This window comes from Cuculus canorus, chromosome 17, assembly GCF_017976375.1.
Source record: "Cuculus canorus isolate bCucCan1 chromosome 17, bCucCan1.pri, whole genome shotgun sequence".
Taxonomy (NCBI): domain Eukaryota; kingdom Metazoa; phylum Chordata; class Aves; order Cuculiformes; family Cuculidae; genus Cuculus; species Cuculus canorus.
In genome coordinates this window covers 12,749,254-12,766,838 of record NC_071417.1, presented here as the reverse complement: position 1 = coordinate 12,766,838, position 17,585 = coordinate 12,749,254, and the positions used below count along the sequence as shown (strand labels likewise).

General features: G+C 43.5%; 2 protein-coding genes across 7 annotated transcripts in view; one reads left to right on the top strand and one right to left on the bottom strand.

The window, feature by feature from the left end:
• Nucleotides 1–4,146: 4,146 nt before the first annotated feature.
• SPRING1 (SREBF pathway regulator in golgi 1) lies at nt 4,147–12,514 on the bottom strand. Its single transcript, XM_009557348.2, has 5 exons — nt 12,360–12,514; nt 10,532–10,688; nt 9,967–10,118; nt 9,333–9,446; nt 4,147–8,303 (listed from the first exon to the last, which is right to left on the bottom strand). Exons 1-5 carry the CDS (start codon nt 12,468–12,470, stop codon nt 8,220–8,222), a joined length of 618 nt encoding a protein of 205 aa, XP_009555643.1. The 5' UTR covers nt 12,471–12,514; the 3' UTR covers nt 4,147–8,219.
• Nucleotides 12,426–17,585, top strand: part of RNFT2 (ring finger protein, transmembrane 2) — a 31,806-nt gene continuing 26,646 nt past the window's right edge. For 4 of the 6 annotated variants that reach the window (XM_054082039.1, XM_054082041.1, XM_054082036.1 and 1 more), the window contains exons 1-3: nt 12,622–13,373; nt 13,486–13,664; nt 15,218–15,693. In XM_054082039.1, coding sequence (XP_053938014.1) covers nt 15,611–15,693 — 83 coding nt within the window. In that variant the 5' untranslated portion in view covers nt 12,622–13,373; nt 13,486–13,664; nt 15,218–15,610. The other 2 variants (XM_054082038.1, XM_054082037.1) reach the window with 2 other exon arrangements.

Sequence of the window (17,585 nt, the reverse complement as noted above, 5' to 3'; positions counted from 1 at the left end):
ACTACTGTATATATAGCATGTAATCATCCACATCCAAGCACTACCAGCAGAGAAGGAACACAGGAAACATAATGTATACATCCACTCCATATAATTCTTGCAACATTCAGTACCTCTGTAAGCACCACAGTATAATTTTATCCAGATATCATAAACATAGGGATTTTTTTTAAATCGTGTGGAACTGATACACAGCAATCTGTTTGTACTGAATCTATGATTTTAACCTCATAGCTACAAATGCAGTGTATTTATAACAACAGCAACAAGATGTGCCCTTTTCACTTGGTTTCAGTACCAAGTTACAGACCCTTTGAAGACTGAAGCGGATTTACACTAAAATGACTGGTGGTCCACAGTGAAGCTAGGTGGGCAGCCCTTTCATTTTTTGAGTTAAGACAAAGCACATTTGGGTTTGCCATCCTGGCTTGCTGCATTGTCCTAGCCACTGTTATTGCAGATACCCAGCCACAGCAAGGACTGCCTTGATCAATACATCTTTTTGTGTAGACCTGAATTAACTACATCTCACTTTCCTTTGACAGCGACACAGATCACATGCAGCTGCTGCTTCTGCTATGAGAAACATGAATTCTGGAAAGCATATTCATTATCTGGCTGTTAAAAGCAACGGAGCATGCAAGCCTCACCCTGCCTGGGTTACCTGAGAAATCAACATCTCCATTTGATTAAGCGATTGCCAGCTAAGTCACCTTCCCCCTCTAACCTTGATGGGGCACAACTGTGACAAGTGTATAGAGTGTAACATCACAAAATGTTTCACTGCTGCTCACAAATGGATAGCTTAATTTGTTTTAAGAGCCTGGCCCTTGCAGCATTTCCCCTGCAAACTCTGGTTTTGAGGACAGAATATATCAACTCTTCATACAGAACCTACCTGAAAGCCAGCTGGCAGGAAGCCAGGGAGAATCCTGAGGAGGTCAAAGCTCTTATTAAATTCCAAAGGAATTCAACCTTCCTGCCTATCTTTTTTTTTTTTTAGCTGTAGCACTCAGGAACAGAAAAATTGACTTTATAAAAATTACAGGCCCTTAACAGACCTTCTGTAGCCGAGTATTACTTGTGTACCTGAAAACCTTGATTTAATTTCCATTTTACATACAGAAGCAACTACGCTCTTTATTGTGAAGTTTGATTTTTATTTCATTCATGTTGCAGGAACAACAGGGCTGTTATTCCACAACTCTCACAGTGTTTTCACGTGTCTCTTAATACTCGTTAGGTTTTTTCCTAGTTGCAGCTCCTGGAATGTGGTGGCCACATAGAAACCTCAGTTTTTACACAGGAAAGAAAAGTTAAACTTCTACAGCTGTAGAGCAGAAGTCAGAACCTTGAAAAGTCATTAGTCCATCCTCAGGCGATAAACAGGCACAGTTCTTTTTAACTTTCTTATGGTGTTAGGGAAGGACCTGGGCTGCTGATTTCTGAATGCATAGAAATCTCAGCTTTCAACACCACTGTTTAGGTTCGCTTATTGCCAGTAAATTTTCTCACTTCCAGCTGCAAAGCTTTTATAAATAGGAACATGCATGATAGAGATAGAAACCAGCTTGGATTTACAAACTAGCAGGACAGGAAAAAAGCATGTCATATGCTAAGAACCAGGCATTTTGGAAGCCGCTAAGCAAAGGAGGAGATCTTTTCTTACGTATTTTTTTTTAGAACCACTTTTCAGCACAGGACTGGGTTTGCATACATTGAGATGAAGGTTCACGAGTGCAACTCATCTGGGCTTATTTTGCGATAATACCATAATATTATAATATCATAATGTTAATGAGATAATATTAGCTCATTTTTGAGATAATATTGGGGTTGGAACTAGATGATCTTTAAGGTCCCTTCCAACCCAAATTATTCTATGATTTTTGAGAGTTTAATGAGATAATATTTTCTCATTTTGAGATTATAACAACATTTTAAGTAACCCAAAAAGAAGGTGTCATCAGTTGCATCGCTGGTGCTCTTTTGGCATTACAACAAATCCTAAATATAAAGTTTTCACAATGAAAGATTGAGATCAGCCATCACGAGACTTTGTTATTTGTCAAAATACAGCTTTGTGGATATCTGGGTTAACCAAAAGCCTCACCTGCGGAGCTGCTGCCTCACCTCAGCTGTCCCTGTTGGAGCCATCCCCGAGGAGCCACCAGGCAGCGGGGAGGATGCTCTCTGGACACGGTTATGGAGCTCTGTCAACGGCAGGAAAACGGTCTGAGCGCCACAATGCTCTGTCCTGCCTCCTTAGAACTCAGTTCATGTCCAAAAGCCTCCACCGTGCTCACAATCACACCGGCCGCCTCAGAGCTCTCTGCGCAGCACGAGGAGAAAAAGGCGGGAAATGGGGCTGGATGAGGAGGCAGCAAACACTTCACCCTGCGCCCCCGTGTCAGCCTCCCAAGGGAGACACAGCCCTGCAGGAGCCCTGGCTTTGGCCACCGAGCCATCAGCAGCCTCTCTCACACCTCCAGGGCCTTTTCCACTGCCCTGTGAGGGAGAGCAGCCATGGCGGATCAGAGCAGCAGCTGGGCACAGCTCTCCAATTTCTCCCCTAATGTAGGCTCAGGTGTTTATGATTCCTTTTACTTCAGTACAACAGTGGTCAATCAAGTTCATAGAATCACCGGGTCAGAAAAGAGCTTTGAGATCATCAAGCCCAACCACACCTGTCCTCTACTAAACCAGATCCTCGAGCACTTCATCTGCTCATCTTTTAAACCCCTCCAGGGACGGGGATTCCACCACCTCCCAGGGCAGCCTCTGCCAGCGCCCGAGAACCCTTTCTGTGAAGAAATTTTTCCTCGTGTCCAATCCGAACCTCTCCCAGCACAACCTGAGGCCATAAGAAGTTGCCTCAGTACTACAGCTATTCCCCACATTAACACCCACAACCTCCCAACAGGTTAAAAACCCCGGCAGCCCTCAAAGCCGGTTTATTCTGTGGGTTTGGGCAGCCAGGCCGAAGGCGCAGAGCAATTCCAGATTCTCCACACACATTCCTGGAGCAATGTACTGACTTGTTATTCTCTATATGTAAGTTCAGTAGCTTTTGGCCAAGTGAAATTGAGCTAAGGGCCACCTGCCAGCCCGTCTAGTTTCTATCCAAGTGCTGTGGTAACCTCTGCTGGCTGAGCCCGGCTGCTACACCGGCTGAGACACGCTGCCAGGAGCTCAGCCGGCAAAAAGACCCAGAAGAAATAGATTACATTTGCCTACGTATAATTTCATCTGCTTTTGCTGCTACAGAGGATTGGGGCTTTTTTAGTAGGATCCTGTTCATCTGTGTATGGACACATTTATTTCCTCAGATAGCACAGCTTTTATTATGAAGCAGCTCTGTAACTGTAGCTTGCAAATAATCTACATTCTTCATAGAATCATTAAGGTTGGAAAAGCCCTCTAAGCTCATCCAGTCCAACCATCAGCCAAACCCCGCCATATCTGCTAAAACAAGTCCCGAAGCACCACAGCCACACACTTTTTGAACCTCTCCAGGAATGGAGACTCCTCCACTGCCCTGGGCAGCCTCTGCCAGGGCTTCACCACTCTTTCAGTAAAGAAATTATCCCTAATATCCAATCTAAACCTTGCCAGTGCAACTTGAGGCCATTTCCTTTTGTCTTATCTCTTGTTACTTAGAAGATTCCTTTCAGTTTGAAGATGTGGATACAGCACAGCCAGAGTCACCTTACACAGCTGATGAATGCATTTTTATGCATACGATAATGTAAATAGCTTAGGACATTATTTTGTGTGTGTGTGTTTTCTAAAACAAAGCTGTCACACCTGTGACTTACATTCAACCTTGTCCCACTTCTTCAAATGGTGATATTTCATATCTGTGTAAGATAGGTATTATTCATATCAATAGGTACATTAAAAGCTCCAGGTGAGGCCATGGTTAGAAGTTGTAAGAATTACAAACGTAGAGATGTCTTCTTGCTCTGAGCAGTTTAAAATCTAGACAGATTTTGTGCAGGACAGGAAAAGAATGCAGAAAATTGACAAAAGACTTCCATTCAACTTGATTCCTCTTAGCGTGCCTTACTTTGCAGGTGCATGCATAGAGGCAGAAAACACACAGGGTAAATGACAGCTGGATTTTATTGGAAGACTTTATCTTTTTTATAAAATAAGCAAGTAATCAGGTGCTAGTCCTCATTTCAAGTGTTTACAATTTATTTGTTTGTACTGTTACCTCATCTCTAGAAAACCTGACACTTGCCTCCCATTCCATTTGCAGCTATAGCTTGTGGCCTTCTAGCTGCTTAATTGAAATACATATTAGAAAAGCTTCCACCAGGCAAGCTTTTCAGCCAGAATTAATTTCTTAATTTTCTCCACTCTGCAACTTTGTGTTATTTTACCACAGGCAAAACAGCAGACCACAGCAACAAACATGCTTCAATCTGAAGGCATCCTGAGAATTCTCGTTTAAGATCTATACGTCTAATCTACTAAAGACCATGATTTCTAACAAGTATCTGTGGCCATGAGACTGCCTTGAAAATGGAAAACAACACACAGACAATAGGCGTGTTGCTACAAGTCCGCCTTATTTGACCCAAAATATTGGATAGAACGGCCTGTTTAATTAGACACGGATCAGAAATTAAGAACTAAGTACTTACCCATCATTCCCTGCAGGTTTCAAAGTTGGCATTTTTCCCTCTCTGCATATAGTTAGTTGTTTGCCTCAGGTCATAAAGAAATGCAGAGGGCTCTTATAAACCAACAATAATTCGCTGAACTCCATCTTTTGTGGAACTTGCTGACTTAGAAAATTCCTTTTCACCTCCTCCCCCAGCTCTCCTTGACTAGAATAACTGAAGAACAAATACCACATTATGGTGCTAGGTTAAAGGATCTAGCGTCTTTGCAGCTTAAGTGACTAGCACAAGACAGAACAAATCCTAGAGCTCAAGCCTGTCCAGCTAAATGACAAGGGAAGTCAAAAAGGCATTTGCTTTTCAAAAGCACATCAGAATGAAGACTCATGTTCAGGATGTGCTGCGCTTAGTGCTTTATATTCCAAATTTGAATCCTACCAGTTTGTTAAAAAGTTCACCATGCAATTAGAGCCTGAACATAAACAGGAGACAGAGAAAAGAATTGCCACTGCAACGAGTGAGATCTTGAGAATACAGAGACCATGATCCCAGCTCATCAACTGTTTAGTGCTGGCCTCCAGCCAGAAGCTTTTTGCCTTTTCAGAACTCCAGCCCATCACAATAACAGTTTTTATCCACTTATCCATTTCATCCCAGTAGAGCAGTACAGCAGGTTCTTCCAAAGCCAATGGCTCAAGTTTAAACTCACTGAAGATGGCATTTACTGCTTTGCCCTTCTGCCATAAATTACTGTTTCTAAATTGGTACAACCAAATACTATACCTGTTCCTCATTAGATATCAGCTCCTGCCATTTCTCACTAGCATTAATATTCGGGTAAACCACAGAAATCAAGGAGTACACGACACATTCAATTATCCCCAGCACTGACCTCAGTGCAGAGAAGCAGAGCTGGTTGCTCCATCAAGCACTGCCATTAAATCTGTTGCCAAACACAAGTCAACAACCCAAGTCTCTTAGCTGACAAACAGAAAGATGTTAGACAGCCACTGACAACCACAGAATCATCAGGCTTTTTTGCAAGAGGGATGGACATCACTTAAACAACACAGACATATTACCAGAAAGCACAGATTTGACTTTTCTCACTGTATCTTCACAACATGAAACAATCATTGCCTTCCTTTCCCTGCTCAATCCTCTATGTGCACCACCAAAAAAAGCATGCTCTTTTCTTAAGCTGAAATGAAATAGGTTTCCTTTTTGCCTCTATTTGCTTGCCTTTATTAAACATATTCAAATTAGCGTCCCTCTTCACTGCATTCTTCAAACTCACATTTTGGTACAGTTGCCTTGTAGTTCAAGGGAAGACACACAAACAAGCAGTATTTTGGAACACAGATACGTTTTTAATGATTTAACATACAGAACAGTCACTCATTGAACAGCTCAACAACGAGGGAGGGTGGATGCAGTTTCAGTCCCACTGAATGGACAACCGTCACAATGCACTTCTGATCACATCCTGTTTTTTCTAGGAGAGAAAGGGGCCCGGAATTCCCACTAATGTTGTCCAAATTTGGTTTTTTACAATTACCATTTCAAGAGGTTGTAAGACCTACTAAGGAATTAATACCACGTTGGATGAGAGAGCAAGACTAAGTCATCAGTATCTTGACCTCATCAGTCATGGTGCAAAACCATGAAGTGCTCGAATACATCTCAGCGGGAACGAGATAACAGAGCAGTCTGATGGCCTTCCCTGAGGAAAACAGTCAGGAAGAACTGAACACGGTTGAAGACTTTGTTTAACACCGAGAAGTAACCTCTCTTACCCTGTGAAGACAGCATTTCACACTGCCTCTCCACACCATCACCTGTCTGCTGCAGCAAGTTGCCATAGGATGGCAGCAAAGGGGAGAGATTTTCAGCTCGGTACACTGCTAGTGCTAAAGCTTTTAAGGTTTTGGAAAAACAAGATTTTCAAGAGAATCTGCTGACGGAACCATTATCTCACTTGATGACTTCTGGGAAAGAACAATGAAAACAACGCAAGTGGATTTTATCAGATGAGTGGCAACACTACTTCTTGTTTACATCACATGTAATTGCAACAACATTCTACAGATCTTTTGCACCAGGATACTCCACCAGTGCTTTTTTTTTTTTTTAAAGCCTCTGTAGATTGTTTTATTTCTGTAAGGGAATAGGAAGTGTCAGTTTAAACAAGCACACACAAAGTCAAAGTCATGGAGGAGACGGATGGGGTAAAAACAAGAAAAATGAGGTTCTCCATATAAAAAAATAGCCCAATTTTTCTAGCACTTGGATTCATTCGGGGACTTGCAGTGAGAGAACAAATTTATTCAGCATTTTACAGGTTCTCTACTTATCTTTTCTGTGTTGTGTGGCCTTAAGAGGGAGGCATTTTAAATAGCAGCTTTAGAGAGCTAAGAGAAATTGTGGGAGAACTGACCCTATTCTAGTGCTATTCTGATCAGACCGAAGTTCCAGAGTAGCAAGTGTATCAAACCGCAAATCAAAAACACCATGGTTGTTTAATTGAACTCATGCAACACAGCGGTCCTCAGAGGAGAGCTTGTGCCATTCTAATGCTTCTGACATTCTAATTCCTTCATGCACAAGGACATCATTAAACTGAAATCCTAGCACAACCCCACCCTTTGGCCTCCTGCACAACTAGGAGTGAAGTCCATTTGAATTGCCAAGGCCTGAACAAGTTCAAGCAGACAAACCTTCAGTGTTCCCTGCCAGAAAGTGGACTAGCAGGGAGCCGTTCACACGACTAAGACTCCTCTTTGAGGAAACTGTTGCAGAGTAACAAGGGAAGTGTTTACAGACAGTAAACACCCCATCCTTGGCAGATCCCTGCTCTTCTCTTGCGCAACAGGACTTGGACAGAGGAACAACTCCATTGGAGTTCTGAATGCTTTAAACTTACCATGAAGAACATAAGCACTGTAGTGATGGATCCCAATACAATTCCTTTAGACTAAGGAGGAAAAAAAACCCGATCAATTTTAGTGAGGATCTAAAATATCCTTTCTATTTGACATAATAAAACAAGGACTGAAAAGCATCAACAAGCTATGCAAAGCATCAATACTTTCAGCTAGTAATCCATATAAAATGAATAAATAATTCATAATTACCATGCATGTCAAGAAGTGCTCCAGAGAGAGAAGCACAACAGACATGCTTTACACTCTAAAAGCTAAAATCCTCCAATTTACCATCACTCTAGAAAGCCGCTGGACTGCAGAGACACAACTGAACCTCCATGTACAGCTGCAAAGCCTCATTAGGTATTTTTCCTATGATGTTTTATAGCCTAGATCGACTCCACGATTCCTAAAATGTAAACAAGGTATTCCAAGAAAGCACTAGTACTCTAGTACTTGAAAGCAGATGTGTAACAAACTGAAAAACGCAAGATACAGTCCCAGAGAACTTAATTCTCTCGCTTACACTGTACACCTCCGTGTTCGTTCCCAGAAACGCCACAAGCCATTTACACTGTGGCTCTTCTTAAGCAACAGCTCTTGTCTTGCTCTTTTGGATTCTTGTCTCCAGTTCCTTCCCTTTGTTGTTTAGAACATACAGCTTTCAAACAGGCAGAAGTTCTGGGGGATATTCGCCATAGCAGTATTTTGCAATTGGGTCTCTATAGGTGTTTTCATGCTGCACGCTCTGTCAGAAAGAGGAGAAGCTTTAACAACACACACATATTGACAACACATCCCTTCACCGAGGGCCAAACTCCAGAGCATTCACATGTATGCAAAATATTTCCCAAATTCTTCTATACATTAGAGTATGATCCAGAGCCAAACAACACTGCACTCCCAACATATAAAAGACAGTTGCTTTGTTACAGCACTTTAATGTTTAACCATACCCAGAACCTCCTTTTCAGACTACCCAAGTAGGTGGAAACAGATTCAATATTCAAAAAAGTTATATATGCTTAGGCAGCATTGTCAAGCATCCTAAGCAAGACAGGCATAATTAAATTGCTACTTGAGATGTGTGCATTTTTCTTGATAAAGCTAGAGTTCAGACAATATGGGTATAAAAAAAATCCAAACATCTTTGGAAACATTTGGAATTATGTCCTTTGTTTTGCTATATTAAATACTCAATCTGCAGGACACCTCCACAGCACTTTCTGAGACAGTCAATGCTTGCGTAGACCAAAACTTCTAGTAAAATCACATGGCTAAGAGCAGTTCACCTCTATTCTTAAAGAGCAAAAGAATGACAACACACTTTGAGTTGCTATGCATGTGATCACCTGCATACAGTATCTCTAGACATGAACGCTAAAGTAAACGGCACTCTGCAAGCTGCTGGGAACAACTCTCACTGTTCTCATCCTTACAAGATCCTCCCCAGAACTCATGAGATCTTCACCAGTCACTGAGCTTGGCCAGTATCTTTTTATTTATGTTCCTCTTTTCTAAAGAGAGTGTACAACTCACCTTGCTCTAAATATACACTTTACCTTTCATTTGCTGCTGATGTTACTATGTCACCTTGCGTACCAGAGGATTGCCTTCAGAGAACTCTCAGTCATAGCTTCTGCATCTATGAAAACGTCTGTGTGCATGCAAGCACAACAAACCAGCCACTCATATGACCAAGCCCCATTTTCCAAGGGCAGTTTTAGGAGGTCTTTTTCCCCCATTTTTGAGCCCTGAACATGTACTTGCACCTTACCTGTGATGAAGTCCTACATTTTGCCAGACACAACTCAAAGCGATCTTCCACTGCCATGAAGAGGTTTTGGAAAGCTATAGCTGCTCGGTTCAAGAAACGTTCCAGAAGATGTTGCTAAAGTGGTTAGCCAAAAAGAAGACAAAACAAAAAACCAACAAACATCACACTTCAATAAGGAGAAATCAAAGCCCACCTTAACATACACAGCTCAAGGATCAGAGGACCAGTAAGCATCTCAACTTGGAATTTCTACCAAGGACTGACAGACAAACATCACAAAACGCCCAGCAGCAGGAGGAGAATCTAGAGAAGCTAACAGAACATACAGAAGCGCTAATTGCAAAACTGATGCTGGCTGGAATAGCTTTTTTGCAATCACTTCCCTTCAGCAAACGCAATTCCCCTGAACCTGAAACACTTTGCAAGGCTCATGGTATTTCCACTGAAAGGTGGGAAGAATGAATTTTTTAAAGCTTTATTTATTGCTTGCCATACGGTCCTTGCAGGCTTTCCTCATCCTTCCAAGAAAAGGAACTGTCCCCTCCAAGGAAAAAGCTCCTCACAAACCACCACTTTCAGCCACAGAGGGACCTGAGCAGCTGAGAACATCTGAAAAGCAGGAGAGTCAACACACCTTACTGGGCTGCAGGCAGCAGGAAACACAGTACTCGTAGACGCTGCAGCAGCCGTTGGGAAGGCAGCTCTCGCAGCTGTACAGCTTCGTACTGGCCACGTTGACATTGCAACAGCCATTCACCAACAGGTCCTTTCTCTCACAGATGTAGCCTGGAAAACAAGAACAGTAGGAACAACTGGTAAGATCTACTCCTTTTCATGTTCTATAGAAACCTAAAGTAAGAATCACATGACTTAAGAACAGGTTTATTTATCATTTAGTAGATGATGATCCCCCTCCATCTGACTTAAGTCCTAACTAGCAATTCTTTAAATTAACACTTGGACATAGAGCTGAGCTAAGGTACTGAGTCAAGCCCAGCTGGACTGCAGCCTGCCATGCACAGAACCACATCGGCAGCACCATTCGTCTGGTCTGAGGCTGAAATTCCAACAGCTGAGGCTCTGCAGTAAGAAGGCCTTAATGAGGCGCAGTTGTTCCTAAGAAGCGCCATCTAAAACAGACACACAAAGCATCATCCAGCACCATGATACACAGCATAAGTTCTTAGTATCAAATATACCCAGTTCATCCGTAATGAGGAGCTTCCCCTGCACAGAGTTCCTGCACTGGTTACTCAGCTGACTGCTGTTTCCCGAACTGAACTTCACCTTCCACACGATTGGCTGCTCATGTTCTTGCACTTGGAGGAGATTCCGATCTCTCACTGTCCGTTCTTCCTGCAAAGAAAGACAGCAATGAGCCCAAACATTCTTTCTTATCACTGCAATCATAGAATAACAGAATCATTACAGAATTATAGAATGGTTTGAGTTGGATGGGACCGTAAAGATCATCCTGTTCCAAACCCCTGTCATGGGCAGGGACACCTCCTACTGGATCAGGTTGCTCCAAGCGCCATCCAACTTGGCCTTGAACACCTCCAGGGATGGCATAGCCATGACTTCTCTGGGTAACTTGGGCCAGTGCCAACACAAGAAAACCCTTCTTCCTAATATTTAATTTCAACTTCTCCTCTTTTAGCTTAAAATTACTACCCCTTCTCCTGTTGATACAGGCCCTGCTAAAAAAGTTTTTCCCCCAACTTTCTGATCAGCCCCCTTAAGTACTGAAAGGCTGTAATAAGGTGTCCTTAGAGTCTTCTCCAGGCTGAACAATCCCAACTGTCTCAGCCTCTGTTCACAGGGGAAGTGTTCCAGGCCTTTGATCACTTTTGTGGTCTCCTCTGGACTCGCTCCAGCAGCTCCATGTCCTTCCTGTGCTGAGGACTCCAGAACTGGTTGGAGGGCTCCAGGTGGGGTCTCACGAGAGTGGAGCAGAGGGGAGAATCCCCTCCATCGCCCTGCTGGTCCCACTGCTGTGGATGCACATAGTTTTCACAAACACTTAAAAATGCCTGGTAGTCGTAAACTGGAGTGTGGATGGAGTAAGCAACACGGGACCTGCAGCCACTCTCTTTTTGCTGCACACAGCTGGAAAGCAAACGCAATCCAGTAAAAGAGGGGTACACGAGCTCACTATCAGCTCAGCTAACACAGTCCAACTCAGTCACTACAACCACTTAAGGAGCTTAGACTACATTAAATACATAGATGTTCTAGTGGGATGTGTCCCTGCCCATGGCAGAGGAACTGGATGATCTTTAAGGTCTCTTCTTACAAACTATTCTATGAATCTAAATGACCGCAGGCACGAGCACTTCTCTTTGCTAGGGTAACTACAGTCCACAAGAAGTATCAGAGCAGAAAGATTGAGTCCCTTCAAAACTTAGAACCATAGAATCACCAGGTTGGAAAAGACCCCTTGGATCGAGTTCAACCATTCCTATCTGCCACTAAACCATGTCCCTGAGCACCTCATCTACCCATCTTTTAAACACCTCCAAGGATGGGGACTCCACTCCCTCCCTGGGCAGCTTCTGCCAGGACCTGATGACTCTTTTGGTGAAAAATTGTTTCCTGATATCCAGTCTGACCATGCCCTGGCGCAGCTTGAGGCCATTCCCCCTTGTCCTGTCCTCTGTCACTTGGGAGAAAATCACTCTCCTCTCTACACCCTCCTTTCAGGGAGATGTAGAGAGCAGTAAGGTCTCCTCAGCCTCCTCTTCTCAAGGCTAAACAACCCCAGCTCCCTCAGCCGCTCCTCTTGTTCTCCAGCTTCGTTGCTTTTCTCTGGACGCGCTCCAGAGCCTCAACATCCTTCTTGGAGCGAGGGGCCCAGAACTGAACAGAGGATTCGAGGTGCGGCCTCCCCAGTGCCCAGTCCCGGGCCAGAATAAGAGAGACTTTCGCCAGCGCCAAACCCTCCTGCTGTCAAACCCAGTAACACACCCGGCTTCCCCAAGCGCTCGGTTCTAACTAAGGTGCCACTCTCCCTGCGGAGGCACTGACCCGCTTGAGGGTGCTGCTGAGGAAATAGACGAGGGAGAGCCCGAAGACGACGCCGAGGACCCAGCGCTTCCTGAGCAGCCGCCGCCACAGCACCGCTCCGCACCACACCATCACCACAGCCCACAGCGCTTCCGCGGGGCGGGGCCGGAAGTGGCGGGGCGGGACCGGATGTGCGGTAGGTGCGGGCGGCGGGGCGGAGGCCGGGAGGGCCGCGCTGGGGATGAGAGAGAGATGCCCGTGTGTCTGTGTGTGTAACCGTGTTTATGGCTGTATCTGCCTATACGTGCGCGTGTGGATGTATCTCTGCCTAGATGTGTGTGGGACCGTGCTTAGAGATACATCTCTGCCTCAGTGTGCGTGTGTGACTGTGCTTATAGATGTATCTCTGCGTAGATGTGCGTAGAACCATTTTTATAGATATGTCTTTGCCTCTGTGTGAACGTGTAACCATTCTTATAGATACGTTTCTGCCTATATATGTGTAGAGCCATGCTTAGAGATGCATCTCTGCCTTTCTGTCCAGGTATTACCATGCTTGTGGATGTATCTCTGCCTAGATGTGTGTAGAGCCATGCCAGGCGATACATCTCTGCCTCTGTGTGCATGTATTACCAGGCTTAGGGGTGTATCTCTGCCTAGATGTGTATAACCATGCTTACAGATATGTCTCTGCCTCTGTGTGTGTGTGTAACCTCTGCCGCTGTGCACGTAGCCGTGTTTATAGATCTGTCTCTGCCCCTATGTGTGTGCATAACCATGCTTATAGATCAATCTGTGCCTCTATGTGCATGTAACCATGCTTATGCAGATATCGCTGCCTCTGTGTGTGTGCACAACCATGCTTATAGATGTGTTTCTGCCTCTATGTGCATGTGTATGCCAATACATTTAAACATGCACATATGTGTGTGTACACACGTACATATACCTGTGTGTGAGTCCAGCCCAAGCCATGCAGGGAGCAGGGCTGCAGGTGCCAATGCCAAGGGAAAATGGCCTTGTTGGAGCATGCATGTATGCAGGGGTTGAAGCACCAAGGATTCCCACCTTCCTTGTCTTTCCCGAGGAGATGAGGAGGTGTCGTTGAGCTATGGTGAAAATGACTCTATGAATGTGCTTCTTACAGATGCACCTGTTTGAACGCTGGTCCGAGTGCCTCACAGTCATCCAGCCTGAAGGACTTGTGATGAGTTTGAAATCTGAGCCTTCTTGGATTACCTGAAGGACTCTGTGTATGAGATGTCTGCAGCCTCTTGAGCTTCCCTCTCTCCTACTGTGGCACCTCTGGTTAAAACTGTTGTTCAGGTACTGCTAAAAAATGTCCAAGTGTTGCAAGATGAAAACCCCTAATCTGGAAAAGGCAGAACCAAGCAGTATTGAAGCCGAGTGCCTTTTGGAGTAAAGTCCATTTAAGTTCTATCTGATCTTAATTCTGTAGGACTCTGGGCAGACAGATGATTGCATCTCATAAAGTCTTGCATCTTCAGTACTTAGCATTCATGTCATTGTCCCCTTCGTGGCTGATGCCAAATGAAAAAGCATCTCCCCTTAGCGCTGCATGGCCTTTTGGAACATCATTTCACTCTACGTTAATGGTCAAGGAATGAGAGGAGGATTTTCCAAGTTCCCTGGTTATCTCCACACTGACTCCAGCTCTCACCTTGTAGCATGGAAAGATGGGCAGGTTTCTTTGTAAGCGGTGACCTGAAAACTGTTCACAGGCAGGACAGCTCTGCCTGCATGGGTCAGCCTCTCTTAGCCTTTTCATCCAATCTCAGTTACTGTTTTGGTTAAAAAGAGGAGAATATTCTATGTAAAATCAACCGAGTCAGATTAGGATTAAGTAACACTTACTGCAGGGAAAGCATAAAAGATTCCTGGAGTACTAAGTGTTGTTACTAGAAATGCAGCTTTAAGAGATCTGGGAAAAAAAAAAATCTTTAATATGTATTTTTTACTCTATAAAACTTACAGATCCTTATAAAACCAGTTTTGGCCCTGAAAACACAGAAAAAATTGAAACATGGAGTGAGAAATTAAAAAACTACTGGGAGTTACAAGATCAAAATTTGTAGTTAAGAGCGAGTTGGTAACTTAAGGTGTCAGAAAATTTAAGTTAGATGAGATTTCTGGTACTCACAGTGACTTCCTGCATCCCCGCCGTAAAATGCGGTAAAAGCTGTGGTTCTCCTATCACATGTGATTTTGCCCAATTTTGTTTCCATAGATATGTGTGTATTTATGTTACGTATCAAGGGGCTGATCAGAGTTGGCACAGCATATTAAAACCTCTGTGTTCTCTGTCAGCAATGACAACATTGGATTTGAGTCACATGCCCATGAGATGGGATGTTACAAACCGAGAGTCCTTCTCCTTTTTGTAAATGCTAACTTTTTTTTCTCCTCATCCTTTCACAAATTCAGTAGTTACCTGTGTGACTTAACTGAAATACCCTTTCTTCTTTCACTGTTTTGTAACTTCAGGGTTGAGCAAACTATGTGTACCTTTACTGCAGGTACATGTGGTAAACACAACTCTCTGTTTGTTTGACTGTTCTCTTAAAATTCAGCACTTGAAAGCAGCTTACCTCCCTGTTCTAGGAGTTCCCAAAGTTAATACAATTTCAGTGCCTTTTCATTTCTTGTTTGGTACTTTATTTATATTGGCAATTCCTGAGTGGGGCAGGAACACATGATATTTGCATATGTGTGTGTTATTTATGATCATTGTGCAGAGTTTGCTAATGGCATTCGTGTGGTTTAAAAGGAATGAGTTGCTTATTTTAAAAGAATGTTGACATGACCTGATGGTATTTTCGCATTAAAAAAATGTATATGTTTTCTTTTTTTCCTCTCAGTTTTGCTTTACAAAACAAGTTTCTTCAGAAGAGGAAGAAGGGATTTCATTTCCAGAGAGCATTTGTCTATTCTCTTGTCACGTCAAGAGCCACCCTGTTAGTTGTCCTTGAGTCCTTCATCAGAGGATGTCATCTCAGAGGTGTACGCTCCTCGTGACTGCCACACGCTGCGGAGGGGGATCTGAATAGTTCCTGCCCTGCAGAGACCAGTGTCCATCTTTGGAAGTTGTTTCTTCACAAGTGTGCCAAGAAACAAACGCAAGCTCGAGCTGCTCTTTCAGAGAAGCAAATGGTTCGTGCCAGCCATGCTGCCAGCTGAGTGGGTGTCACAGCCCTCGGACTCTGCAGGTTCTTGTTAGCAGTCACACTGGGAACTGCTGGCCTACAACGTTGATGTTGAGCGTGTTGTGTTTTAAGGTTTTGAGGAAAATGCAGAGACGGCATAGCAGCAACACTGACAACGTTCCTCCTGAAAGGTAAATCTTTCTCCTTTTTTTCTTCCATTTTCCTCATGTTGTGATTTAGGTGTATGGTTTGTTTTGGAAGACGAAAGCTCAAAACTGAGAAAGGCATGTGCTTCCTATGCGTGTCCTGTGGCCCGGCTTTCTGCTCCAGTTTAGAGAGTTTGGAGACAGGTCTGCTTTTCTCCTTCAAGTCAGTTGCTGACTGCTGCCAACTATAGTGTTTTGTGTTCCTGTATGGCACAAGTGGAGACACTTGGCTTTGCATAGGCAGGATGTTTTGGAGCTCTGGAAGAGCAATTCTTTGCACAATCATGTAGGGGTCCTGAATCCTGTCAATCTGAACAGATCGAGCTGTGTGAACAGAGGCTATTTTATATTCAAGTGTTTAAAAATTCTGCTAGACTGAAATTCCCACCTACTAAGACTTAGTATTTTATGAAGATCCTGGGTGATCCTTCATAGCATCCCAGAATCTGTATCTGGCTTTGTGTACGTGAATATTTAGAAGTAGAATACCTCTGATTCATTTCTGTAATTACAGCAGCAGCAAGGGAGGCTTGCTGCTGTTGTTGTTCTGGCACTAAATATTCCCTTGTGCTTTCCCAGGGTTAGAGCCTGACTTTTTTTTCTATAGAAGAAACTAATCTAATTACTGTAAGACAAAGATGGAACTAACTAATCTCAATTCTCTCAGTAAGTGAAAGATTGTGATCACAAGAGGTCACTAAATATTTCCAGGGTGAAGCTTGATGTTGTGACCACTTCTAGCATGGTACCATTCCTAATTTCAGGGGACAAGAAAGCCATCTTCAGCTTTTTCTGTGTGATCCAAGCTGTTTTTATCTGTGTCAGTCCCAAGCCTTAGTGCATTCTGTGGGTTTTGTATCAGTGGGCAAGCCAGGGGCTTCAGAGGTCTGTAAGGTGTTGTATAGGCCCTCTCATCTGCAATGCAGAGCTCTGAGTCTGTACAAACTTGTAAGGGATTTCAGATCTGTTTGAATGGTTAAAGTATATTCATAATAGGTATTTATTATTGAATGCAAAAGATAAGCAGAGTGATGCTAGTTGTTTTTTATAAATGGTTCTGTTTTAACTAGGGTAAATACATGTTGTCAGTAACGTAGGCTGAAGGTTTCCTAACTGTAGCGTGAAATGCTGTTGCCATTGGTCTTCACTTCTGTTAACATCAGCAGACACAGAATTCCATCTTTGTTTGTTTGTTTTTAAATATGTCCCCGATTAATTCCTTCCTGCTGAAAGCATAGTCATGTATCCTGGTAGTATTGTTCTTTTATCTTTATCTGTAACACTGAGTTCCACCCAGTTCGGTTTTTTGTGTTCTCAGATGTAAGTACAGTCACATTATGTCCCTGTCCTGTGTGCATATCCCTGAATTGTAATGTTAGGTGTAAAATTCAAGATCTAGTTTATGAATAATTGGCACCAAAAAGTGGTGTGCAATGTCTTGTTGACTTGATTCCTTGCTGGAACCTAAGGAGAGACATTGGGAATGGGGTGTAGCTATAAAAAGCCTTATTAGGAGTTTACTTAGTGGGGAGGTGCTCCCAGTGAGGTTTGAAGCTGTCTCTAGAGTGATGTGAAAGGCAGTGCTCTGTGCCGTGTAAGACACCTGGGAAGGCTTTTGAACCCGTGGGAGAGGGAGGGTTAAGGGCCCTGTATGTCCCCGCACGTGCTGTCTCAGCTACCTCTGAAGTTGAAGATCTCCAAGGATTAAAATCAATAGAGACTGAAGCTCTGCAAGGTGCCTTATTTGTGGGCTTTGCCTCTTGCTGGCTTTATTTATTCTTTACTCTCCTTTTGCAAGTTACAGACTATTTGCTGTCTGCCAGGCATTTACTGCCTGGTGATTGTTCTGTTTGTTACCTGTGTTGTTTCCTGTCACT

What these genes read in the sequence shown, in the direction of transcription:
- SPRING1 (XM_009557348.2), bottom strand. Translation starts at nt 12,470, where the DNA reads ATGGTGTGGTGCGGAGCGGTGCTGTGGCGGCGGCTGCTCAGGAAGCGC. An exon ending in CCTCATTACGGATGAACTGG is followed by an intron (nt 10,119 to 10,531) that starts GTATATTTGATA and finishes CTTGTTTTCCAG; the next exon opens with GCTACATCTGTGAGAGAAAG. An exon ending in AATGTAGGACTTCATCACAG is followed by an intron (nt 8,304 to 9,332) that starts GTAAGGTGCAAG and finishes TCTTTCTGACAG; the next exon opens with AGCGTGCAGCATGAAAACAC.